At 46.5% G+C, this 12,747-nt stretch overlaps 1 protein-coding gene across 2 annotated transcripts in view; it reads right to left on the bottom strand.

The window, feature by feature from the left end:
• Window positions 1-11,336, bottom strand: part of VWA5A (von Willebrand factor A domain containing 5A) — a 49,340-nt gene extending 38,004 nt beyond the window's left edge. Inside the window, exons 1-2 of one of the 2 annotated variants that reach the window (XM_083155419.1) lie at window positions 11,156-11,336; window positions 7,679-7,746 (exon numbers count right to left, since the gene is read on the bottom strand). In XM_083155419.1, coding sequence (XP_083011545.1) covers window positions 7,679-7,733 — 55 coding nt within the window. In that variant the 5' untranslated portion in view covers window positions 7,734-7,746; window positions 11,156-11,336. The remainder of the gene's footprint in view (window positions 1-7,678; window positions 7,747-11,155) is intronic. The other variant, XM_083155418.1, reaches the window with a different exon arrangement.
• Window positions 11,337-12,747: the final 1,411 nt, after the last annotated feature.

Here is a 12,747-nt window from a genome sequence, read left to right as displayed (position 1 = left end):
AGTCTTCTTAAAATGATTCAATAAACCACCATCATTACGATCTGAGCCCTTATTTATTTCAATACCGGATCGTAACCCGGAAGTTATTAACTTCATATGACCCTGGGCTTTTCGTTTTTAATTAAATTCAGATCATCATTTATTTAAAATTGTATATAGATATAATGGATATACTAATTATTATGCTATCATTGTCTCTGAGTAAGTCTCTAACTAATTTTTGTATTTATTATTGATATGATTGATCAATTATGCAAATGATCCATGTAGTGGTTCAGGTATAAAAGATGGAACCTGCAGGCAAGGAGATACACCTTGACAAAGCAGTGAGTGCACTGCGAAACGCGTTGGTGCTTGCCCTGTGGACCCAATTTTTTGCCCCAAAAGGAGTTATCCACACTTACTGAAGGACCAGTCCCGCCTGCTGATACATCTGATCGCATCCATTTACCCCCTGAAGTCTCTTGCCATTCATAATATGGAAACCTGTCACTCGCAGCAGTGAGGACTCCCGATCCGGCTAATTCCACACTGTGCCATCGGTTGAGTCCATCTCCAACATCTACAGGATACCATCTACTGGCTAATACGGGCTCATTTCCATTTCACACCAAGATCAGAGCAGGACTTACCTTTCTCCACAAACTGGTGACTATCTAAATTGGGTCCATTCAAATTTTATTGAATTATAACCTTGTGTTTTATTATTGTGTATTTTTATTATGTTTCACTGTTATTAAATGTACTACATGTGGATTTGATACCACCAGCGCGGCTTCCTTTTTCTTTGTTGCTGTATAAATTACACTTATCTCTGCTGTAAACCCTAAGGGTATTGATTTTGACCAGCGTTCTAAGAGTAGATATGTGCGACTCAGCGGCACAGTGTCTGTGAGTGAATATTGCCAATGTGACAGCAGCTGTCCCTATGCTGCAGCCGCGGTCCAGCGGCCATTGAAGGGACTCTGCAACCACATTTCCAATTTTATTCTATTGCACTGAGCCTAATAAAATTATTCATAAAACGATTTTTCTCACCCAAAACTTGAGCCAATATAGAATTATATCTTGTACGGCATAATTTAGGTTAACCAGAAGCTGTACCTACCCAGCATCTCTATAGTCTGTTGCATAGTCTATTGTTTCACTCTAAGCCCCTATCTAAGGGCAACTAAGCCTTTCTCACTCCTGAAGTTAGCAGTGTTGAGGCACTGCAATAGTCAATCGAGTAACAGTGACTGCACGACCTAACTGACAGAGCAGCAGAAGGTACTGTGGCCATTCTACCACTAGATTTCAATTGCGGAGTCTCTCCGATTCTCTCATCCACAATCCTCTAAACTTATGATGGTAGGAAAGAAGAAATTGGGTGAGATAGACAGCTGCAATCTTAAAATTCTACTACTTTATCTCTCTCCTCAAGGAAACATTTGTCTTTTTGCCAATTTATTAATTCAATGAAGCACTCTAAGGCCCTTATTCTGATCGGTGCGGTGTTTTCCGCTTGCGGTCGTACCGCCGATGTTTGTCGTCTGCGCATGTGCAGAGGTCACTCTGCGCATGTGCAAGCGGTTTCGCCGTATGTTTTTTTTAGATGCCGCACAGGGGGCGGAGAGGGGCGTGAAGGGCTACTTAGCCTCATTACCCTATGCATACGCCCCGCGTTTCATGGGCGTTCCCATGCAAACGCGGGGCGTATGCATGGTAATGAGGCCGTGACGCGTGGGTACGGGGCGGGCATCTGACATCGCCGGATGTCAGCTGCCCGCCCCCATACATGATTTCATACGGACAAGTGTCCGTGTGGTCTAGGGTGGCGGGCGCTGGTGGAGCGTGCGGCCCTGCATTCGATGTTCGGCGACCATCGAATGCAGGGGCTGCTCCCACCATGGAGGAGGCGTATCCCCGTCCAAATTCATGCGGACCGCCACATATCCGCATACGGACGGAGGTGGCGATCCGTATGGAAGGCGGGGATTCGCCTGCACGGTCCTGGCCGCATATTCTGATCTGGCCGCACAGATCAGAATAAGGGCCTAAGTCCCTACTAAAGGACAACTAATCCTCTCTCACTCGTGAAGTCGCCCGTGTCTCTGCACTGCAATACTCAACTCAGTAACAGTAATTGCACGGCCCGACTGAATGAGCAGCAGAAGGTACTGTGGCCGGTCTTAAGGTGCCCATACACGTTACAATTATTGTATCCCATATTGGATACAATATCGCATCTCGGTTTTGCGATGAGATCTAGTACAAAAAGTATGTGCAGCACGTACTTTTTGTACTAGATCTTATCGCAAAAATGCGATGAGATGCGATATTGTATCCAATATAGGATACAATAATTGTAATGTGTATGGGCACCTTTAAACTTCTTTCATTTGCGGAGTCTCTCCCCGACTCATCCGCCATCCTCTAATTCTATGATGGTAGGAATATAGAAATTGGGTGAGATAGACACCGGCAAAATTATTCTCTCACTTTATCTCTCTCCAAAAAACAACATCTGACTTTAATCTGATAGCAGCAGGTACACCAATGGTTAACTGATACATTTGTAACTTGGCGGTAATCTATTCACTGAATATATAACTGTTACAGTGTCTTGAATATACCTACTACAAGGCTTACATTGTCCAGAATCTACTGGTTCATATTTGAATGTTGCACTTTGATTAATTATTACTAAGTGTAGTAGGTCTAACTTGCCACATTTCTCAAAGTTACTACTTGAATTTAACAAAGCGGCTGCTATACATGTGAGCGCCTAGCCTGAAATCGCACTAGTGTATGGTGCTAAATTAAGAGCTCCCATTTTATTTGCTTATTGAGTAATTCTCACTCATACGCAGGAATATCGAGTTGCAGTGCATATTTTAAGCTTTATATGTAAAATATTATTGTGCTTATTACCACTTATATTAAACAAACCAAAATATTAAAAGTTTAAAATATCACTTTTTCGAAAAACTTTTCCACATTTTTTGGTAGTAAATAGGTATTCATACATGTCAATTTTCCAAGAGTGCCCCCACAAAGTCTTCTTTTTCTACATGTGATTAACCATTCCCCAGACCCCCTAGCTGGTGCACAGGTGTGGTCATTACTAACTGTGATGTTCGCAAACATGCTGCATTCATTCCTATCCAACACAGTCTACAGATGCCCTGAAAAACATGAAGTACCGGTAGATCGAGGACTGGTTTGGCCGCCCCCGATTTAGAGTAGAGTAATGTGCAGCAAGACTCTCGGTCATTATGCTGATAATATGGAAACCTACAGGAACGCCCCTCATATCGATCAGCTCCTTACACAGGTCATAGACAATGAAAACAAGTAACTGCTGCCACGGCCACACGGAGGGTAACAAAACCCCAGGACACTTAGTCGCCCCCCCCCCCCCCCCATCCTTCCAGACACACAGGAAGAGACGTCACCCCATGACAGCACTAGCTGTGAGTAGAGGGCTGCACTCGTTACACTGCTGATGTGGGGGAGATGGATCAATTCTTTTATAGATCAGTCACACAATAAACAGGATACGGATCCAGTGACTTAAGAGTTTACACAGCTGAGTAATCATTACTTTACATATTCTGCAATCAGTTCTCATTTTCTTCATTACTTATTGATATTCCCTATATGTGCCGTGTTTAGTCTACATTATGGGGTTATTCCGATGGATTTGGTCCCCGTTGTTTTGCTTCTGCGCAGACGCATCGCTGCACATGCGCTGATCTGCGTGCGCTGGAGAAGTCATTCAATGGTCGCAGACTACCAAATTATTTCTCCCCGCACACAAGGCTGCGAAGGGATGATTATGCAAGTGTGCAGCGTTGCGTGTGGCCCAGAAGGTCCTATGTTATGATTTTTATAACCCAGTCTGTGGAGTGGATCGGAGACACTCAGGTGGTGCACACTTGGGGGATCTACACCCTTACTCTTCAGACATCAGGATCTGGGTCCCAATTCTCGTTGAACGATTTAGCAGCTCTCCTCGGAGTGACGGTGGGCGCAGACACTTCTGCCATATTGGTCAGAAATTCCAACAATGAGTCTCCCTGGTCCTAGAACAGCTGCCGCCTGGCTGCTCTATACTATCTCTGGTGAATATAGCGCATGGATTTATTTGTATATTACATTACATATAGCACAGTACGTGCGGCACTCCCTGTTTGATCCCCAGCTGGCATTCAGCACAAGGCTTGGCATTACATTGCTGTATATTCAAGGTGGTGGCATCTAACTAACTGTATCCTGACCAGACACAGTCACACATTACCCCACGCTCATTGTGTCGCTGTATATTCAGGGTGGTGGCATCTGACACTGTATCCTGACCAGACAGTCACACATTACCCCATACTCATTGTGTCGCTGTATATTCAGGGTGGTGGCATCTGACTAACTGTATCCTGACCAGACAGTCACACATTACCCCACACTCATTGTGTTGCTGTATATTCAGGGTGGTGGCATCTGACACTGTATCCGGACCAGACAGTCACATTACCCCACGATCATTGTGTCACTGTATATTCAGGGTGGTGGCATCTGACTAACTGTATCCTGACCAGACAGTCACACATTACCCCACGCTCATTGTGCCGCTGTATATTGAGGGTGGTGGCATCTGACTAACTGTATCCTGACCAGACACAGTCACACATTACCCCACGCTCATTGTGTCGCTGTATATTCAGGGTGGTGGCATCTTCCCAACTGTATCCTGACCAGACAGTCACACATTACCCCATACTCATTGTGTAGCTGTATATTCAGGGTGGTGGCATCTGACACTGTATCCTGACCAGACAGTCACACATTACCCCATACTCATTGTGTCGCTGTATATTCAGGGTGGTGGCATCTGACTAACTGTATCGTGTCGCTGTATATTCAGGGTGGTGGCATCTGACTAACTGTATCCTGATCAGACACAGTTACACATTACCCCATACTCATTGTGTCGCTGTATATTCAGGGTGGTGGCATCGTCCCAACTGTATCCTGACCAGACAGTCACACATTACCCCATACTCATTGTGTCGCTGTATATTCAGGGTGGTGGCATCTGACTAACTGTATCCTGACCAGTCACACGTTACCCCATACTCATTGTGTCGCTGTATATTCAGTGTGGTGGCATCTGACTAACTGTATCCTGACCAGACAGTCACACATTACCCCATACTCATTGTGTCGCTGTATATTCAGGGTGGTGGCATCTGACTAACTGTATCCTGACCAGACAGTCACACATTACCCCACGCTCATTGTGCCGCTGTATATTGAGGGTGGTGGCATCTGACTAACTGTATCCTGATCAGACACAGTCACACATTACCCCACGCTCATTGTGTCGCTGTTTATTCAGTGTGGTGGCATCTGACTAACTGTATCCTGATCAGACACAGTTACACATTACCCCACACTCATTGTGTCGCTGTATATTCAGTGTGGTGGCATCTGACTAACTGTATCCTGATCAGACACAGTCACACATTACCCCACGCTCATTGTGTCGCTGTATATTCAGTGTGGTGGCATCTGACTAACTGTATCCTGATCAGACACAGTTACACATTACCCCATACTCATTGTGTCGCTGTATATTCAGTGTGGTGGCATCTGACTAACTGTATCCTGATCAGACACAGTTACACATTACCCCATACTCATTGTGTCACTGTATATTCAGGGTGGTGGCATCTGACTAACTGTATCCTGACCAGACAGTCACACATTACCCCACGCTCATTGTGCCGCTGTATATTCAGGGTGGTGGCATCTGAATAACTGTATCCTGACCAGACACAGTTACACATTACCCCATACTCATTGTGTCGCTGTATATTCAGGGTGGTGGCATCTGACTAACTGTATCCTGACCAGACAGTCACACATTACCCCATACTCATTGTGTCACTGTATATTCAGGGTGGTGGCATCTGACTAACTGTATCCTGACCAGACACAGTCACACATTACCCCACGCTCATTGTGTCGCTGTATATTCAGGGTGGTGGCATCTGACTAACTGTATCCTGACCAGACACAGTCACACATTACCACACACTCATTGTGTCGCTGTATATTCAGTGTGGTGGCATCTGACTAACTGTATCCTGACCAGACACAGTTACACATTACCCCATACTCATTGTGTCGCTGTATATTCAGTGTGGTGGCATCTGACTAACTGTATCCTGATCAGACACAGTTACACATTACCCCATACTCATTGTGTCACTGTATATTCAGGGTGGTGGCATCTGACTAACTGTATCCTGACCAGACAGTCACACATTACCCCACGCTCATTGTGCCGCTGTATATTCAGGGTGGTGGCATCGGACTAACTGTATCCTGACCAGACAGTCACACATTACCCCATACTCATTGTGTCGCTGTATATTCAGGGTGGTGGCATCTTCCCAACTGTATCCTGACCAGACACAGTCACACATTACCCCACGCTCATTGTGTCGCTGTATATTCAGGGTGGTGGCATCTGACACTGTATCCTGACCAGACAGTCACATTACCCCATACTCATTGTGTCACTGTATATTCAGGGTGGTGGCATCTGACTACCTGTATCCTGACCAGACAGTCACACATTACCCCATACTCATTGTGTCACTGTATATTCAGGGTGGTGGCATCTGACTAACTGTATCCTGACCAGACAGTCACATTACCCCACGCTCATTGTGTCGTTGTATATTCAGGGTGGTGGCAACTGACTAACTGTATCCTGACCAGTCACACGTTACCCCATACTCATTGTGTCGCTGTATATTCAGTGTGGTGGCATCTGACTAACTGTATCCTGACCAGACACAGTTACACATTACCCCATACTCATTGTGTCGCTGTATTCTCCTCAGCAACAGGTGAGCAAACACTTGTGGTCTCATTGCAGCAAACACAAGGAGCCCAGGTGAGGCCTACATTAGCCCAATGGCACCTTCTTATACCTGTACAATCTCCTCGCCCTCCTACATCCCCATCCTGCAGGGAACACAGGCCCTCATTCAGGTTGGCACTGTATGCTGGAAACGTCACAGTTACCGAGCACCTGAGACACCCCCCCCCCCCCCTCTGAATCCCCTCAATAACACGCGACGCAATGTGGAGGAGAACACACCCTCACACATACCTCCGCTAGCGGGAGGAAACATTCCATAGTCAGTAAGACCTGACTTCTATTTGCGTGCACCCAGAGGAAGGTCTGGCGGGCGGCTGGCCTCCTCTGTAGTCAGCCGCATGCATACCCATGGGAACGCCCATAAAAACACTGGGTATTCCCATGTGACTTCCCCCACCACCTCCCTGTGCCACCTCATCGGCGACAGCGCATGTTGCCAAAGGAGTCCACACAGCAGCTCTGCACAGGCGTACATCAGTATACAAGTGTGCGCAGAGCCAAACATCGGTCCCCGGAGTGACTACGCCAGGGACTGATCGTTACTGAATCAGGCCCATTGCACATGGAGAACACGTTGTGCAGAGTAAACGGTGCAGCAACCACGCGACCCACGGAGGGCAGCCACGCGGTGCAGAGGTTTACTGAACTATGGCCCAGCTGGTCTTCTCCTCAGGCAGCTGGTATTGCTAGGTGGGTGCTGCCAGGGTCACTGCAGTCTGGTTCTGGGTGGCACCAATCTCTCACCTGGACTCTGGGAGGAGACGATGATGAGGCCACAACATGGATGAAGGGGAGACATCTTTACACTGGTCCTGTAAGGAGATAACACAACATGTGTCAGCACAGTCATATACAGCCGACATTCACTGAAACTTTATATACATCAGTCAGTAGGGTCAATATATTGCCCACATCCCTGGTGAGTCTCGGACACAGGACAGGAGATCCTGCACACAGCCATGACAACTATAGAGCAGGAATGTTGGGCGCTGGTGTGAGCATGTCACTTCCCAGCATCCCGAGGTCTCCAGCTAAACAAGCGTAGTGGCCATTACGGCCATCAAATAAGCACTTTATACATCACGCCATCAGTTTGGGTGAGTTTAGTGGCTTTAAGTGGCTAACCCCAGCCTAATATGGCCGATCATCCTGATAATTAAAAGGGCAGCTTTCTAAACTTCTATTCGAATGAATGGGTGGCCGCTGATTGGTTGAGCAAGCTCTCATCCAATCAAGAGCCACCCATTCTGTTGAATAGGAGTTTTGAAATCTCCTGACCACCTACTGCTACTGCAGCCTAAGGTATAATCTATACCACTAGTGCCCAATTCCATCAACCCCCCTCTCCCCATGAGAACAGAATCCCATCACATACCAGCCTGCCCCCCCGGTACCCCCTTCATTGAATATAAAAAGTCACAGCAGCTCCCAAACATTTCTATAGGTGCTGATTCAATGTTGAAGCAACCTTTGACTTCAGATGGCATAGCCGGGATGTAGTTGGCATCCTGGCTGAAATACCGGCACCGGAATTCTACAGCCAGCATTGCAACAGGTGTCAGGATTCTGAACAGAATTATGTCGCGCAGAGTTAGCGCTAGGCTAAGGGAGGGGTTTAGGGTTGGTTTAGATGGGCGCCCACAGTTGAAGTTTCGGCAGTTTAGATGCTGGCATTGGCATCCTGACCGCCGGTATACTGTACCCAACCCATTATAGCAACGGGGCTACGCTCCGCAGAAGGTGCTGGCAGAGACCTCTGGCACTTTATTAAATAAGCCCCCACACAGACACTTACCAATTTGTTCCCTACAAACAACGTTTTTGCCCAAACCACCCTGAGGTAAAACGTTAATAAGCCCCCATACATTACTCAGGCTTCTCCGAAGGACAAGTTGCACCTAATTCCACTTAAGCTCCCCGGGAGGTCTCAATGAGGATTCGGACAAACTAGCAAGAGAAAAAGTGTGTCCTGGTGTGGTGCACCTAAGTGAACATGACGATTAAAATTTAGCTTTTATTAGTATCTTTTAAAGGCGAAATATAAAAACACACAAACAAAACACAATATATGTAGATGTGTTTAAAAAGCGGCGGCTCTCAGACTCCACATCCGTTTTGACTAGAGGTAAGTATTGGTATCCCCACAGGTATGATATGCTGACACCTTTATTATTCGTAATACGTAAATTTAGTGTAGTGGTGTCAATATAGCTCAAAGCCCCTTCATACACATGCGCACTTGCTAACACCTGTGCAACGATCAATATAAATGTGCACAATTTAGCTGGTGATTATCGTGGATATCAATAATTAATTTACTATTTAATTAATTAAATTGTGCACATTTATATTGATCGTTGCACAGGTGTTAGCAAGTGCGCATGTGTATGAAGGGGCTTTGAGCTATATTGACACCACTACACTAAATTTACGTATTACGAATAATAAAGGTGTCAGCATATCATACCTGTGGGGATACCAATACTTACCTCTAGTCAAAACGGATGTGGAGTCTGAGAGCCGCCGCTTTTTAAACACATCTACATATATTGTGTTTTGTTTGTGTGTTTTTATATTTCGCCTTTAAAAGATACTAATAAAAGCTAAATTTTAATCGTCATGTTCACTTAGGTGCACCACACCAGGACACACTTTTTCTCTTGCTAGTTTGTCCATATTCTTTTGTGTCCAGTGGTAGCACACCCCTTATGAGGTATACATATCTGCATATACTAGTACAATAGGGGTACACCCATTCTCCTCAACACGTTTGAGGGTCCTGTGCGAATAGCAAACACACCCTCCTTCTGCTCAATGAGGATTCGGCACCTTATGTGCCAATTTTATATGCGATGTACCGCATAAAACTGCTGGGGAGCTGCAGGAGAGTTTAAATAAAAAAAAAAAAAAGGAGGGGAGAACAGCTGCTGATTGGTTGACAGCTTTCAGAGCCAGTCAGCAGCCGCCCATTCTTTTGTATGGGCCTCCCCGCTCTGCAGATAGAGGTGTGCACCCCACACAGCTAGTATCAGATGTGATACATCACGGGTGCTAAAAAAAACCTACAATGTGCCGCTGATGGCTGTACATACGAGGTATCTTAAATCGGATTCCGGTCCGATGAAAACTGGACTGTGCATCGGACTGATGTCATACACATGCGATTGCATACCCTCCAACATGACCCATTGCATTCGGTACACAGTGCTCTGCTCCTGGGCTTCCCTGGTAATGTAGGATTACCATCACCTGTGTGGAACTAGGTAATTGAAGAGAAGGGTGTTCCACCACAGGTGCTGGCAATCCTACATTACCAGGGAAGCCCAGGAGCAGAGCATTGTGTCCTCCTGCAGAGGGGCATGCTGGGAGGTATGGATAATGTAGGATTGCCAGCACCTGTGGGGAGCTAGGTAACTGATAAGAAAGGTGTCACCACAGGTGCTGGCAATCATACATTACCAGGGAAGTCCAGGAGCAGAGCATTGTGTACCGAATGCCAGTTTCACCCAATATCTTAGCTCGATCCTCTGGAATCAGGCCCAATTTGCATGGTGTATGAGAGCCTTCAGCCTCCCAGCCAGAACGGCGCACCCTATCCCAGGTCATCACACACCTGAATAGTTTCAATATGAGCCCTGGGGGAAACACACCCTTCCATATACACCAGAGCCGTCAGCAGCATTACTGGTACATGCTAACTGGCAGCTTAGGATAACTCACATGCCCCCCCATCCCTTTAAACTGGGACCTTCATGGATTGCACAAACTCTGTGGCTGATTAAAACCAGGTGACACCAGCATGACGTCATGCACACATACACCCCACACCCCTCCAGCGTGTAACGTCTTTAGTATATAAACAATGGCCTTATTATAGGTCAGGATGGAGCATCCCACCCGGTATCAATCAGACACAGAACCTGCGCAATCCGTGTGCGGCGGGTTTAAAGGGACAACATTTATTAAAGTGACAGCATGGTAAGCCTTGTCCTCATGCCGGCCCCTACAGTCCCTCCCAAGAACCCATTGTATAATATATATATATATATATATATATATATATATATATATATATATATATATTACACACACTATGCCCCCTGTATAATATAATTCAGCGGATGTAATATATATTACACACACTATGTATAACGCAGCACGTCACAGTCAGAGTATACACGGGGCATCCCCAGTTACACACACACTATACAGACACCACACCTGTAACACGGTACCTGCGCTGCTGTCTGCTGTATCCGCAGTATCAGTGACCTGCTGGGCGTGTCCGGGTGCTGCTGCTGTATACAGCCGGGGAGGGGGGGACACTTAAAAGGGTTGAGGCGTGGCAATGGGAGGGACGGGCGTGGCTTCTCTATCAGGGTTGGACCAGGCTGCGGCTTCCAGACAGATTAATTTCTGTAATGTATTGCTATTACATACCTCCCAGCATGCCCCTCTCTAGGAGGAGGGACACAGTGCTCTGCTCCTGGACTTCCCTTGTAATGACTGTACTGTCCTCACTCAGCTGAGTATGAGTCCTCCCTCCTCCCATTGTATCAGTGCCTTCCTGTACACTGACTATCACTGTACTGTCCTCACTCAGCTGAGTATGAGTCCTCCCTCCTCCCATTGTATCAGTGCCTTCCTGTAAGGTGACTATCACTGTACTGTCCTCACTCAGCTGAGTATGAGTCCTCCCTCCTCCCATTGTATCAGTGCCTTCCTGTACAGTGACTATCACTGTACTGTCCTCACTCAGCTGAGTATGAGTCCTCCCTCCTCCCATTGTATCAGTGCCTGCACTGCCTTCCTGTACAGTGAGTATCACTGTACTGTCCTCACTCAGCTGAGTATGAGTCGTCCCTCCTCCCATTGTATCAGTGTCTTCCTGTACAGTGACTATCACTGTACTGTCCTCACTCAGCTGAGTATGAGTCCTCCCATTGTATCAGTGCCGTCCTGTACAGTAACTATCACTGCACTGTCCTCACTCAGCTGAGTATGAGTCCTCACTCCCCCCCAGGTCACGCTGATATCACACACCGGATAGTTACACAATTATCCCTTTACACAGGTCATAAACCAGATACACACCTATCCCTATACACACTGATATTACACACCGGTCCCTATACACAGGTCACACCAGTATCATACACTGATCCCTATACCCCGGGTACACACACCAATATCACACACACTGATTCCTATACCCAGGGTACACACACCAATATCACACACTGATCCCTATACCCAGGGTACACACACCAATATCACACACTGATCCCTATACCCAGGGTACACACACCAATATCACACACTGATCCCTATACCCAGGGTACACACACCAATAACACACACTGATCCCTATACCCAGGGTACACACACCAATATCACACACACTGATCCCTATACCCAGGGTACACACACCAATATCACACACTGATCCCTATACCCAGGGTACACACACTGATATCACACACTGATCCCTATACCCAGGGTACACACACCTATATCACACACTGATCCCTATACCCAGGGTACACACACCAATATCACACACACTGATCCCTATACCCAGGGTACACACACCAATAACACACACACTGATCCCTATACCCAGGGTACACACACCAATATCACACACACCGATCCCTATACCCATGGTACACACACCAATAACACACACACTGATCCCTATACCCAGGGTACACACACCAATCTCACACACTGATCCCTATACCCAGGGTACACACACCTATATCACACACTGATCCCTATACCCAGGGTACACACACCAATATCACACACAC

The sequence above is a fragment of the Crinia signifera genome, chromosome 1 (assembly GCF_055691185.1).
Source record: "Crinia signifera chromosome 1, ASM5569118v1, whole genome shotgun sequence".
NCBI classification, from domain to species: domain Eukaryota; kingdom Metazoa; phylum Chordata; class Amphibia; order Anura; family Myobatrachidae; genus Crinia; species Crinia signifera.
This window is presented reverse-complemented; position numbering and strand designations above follow the sequence as displayed.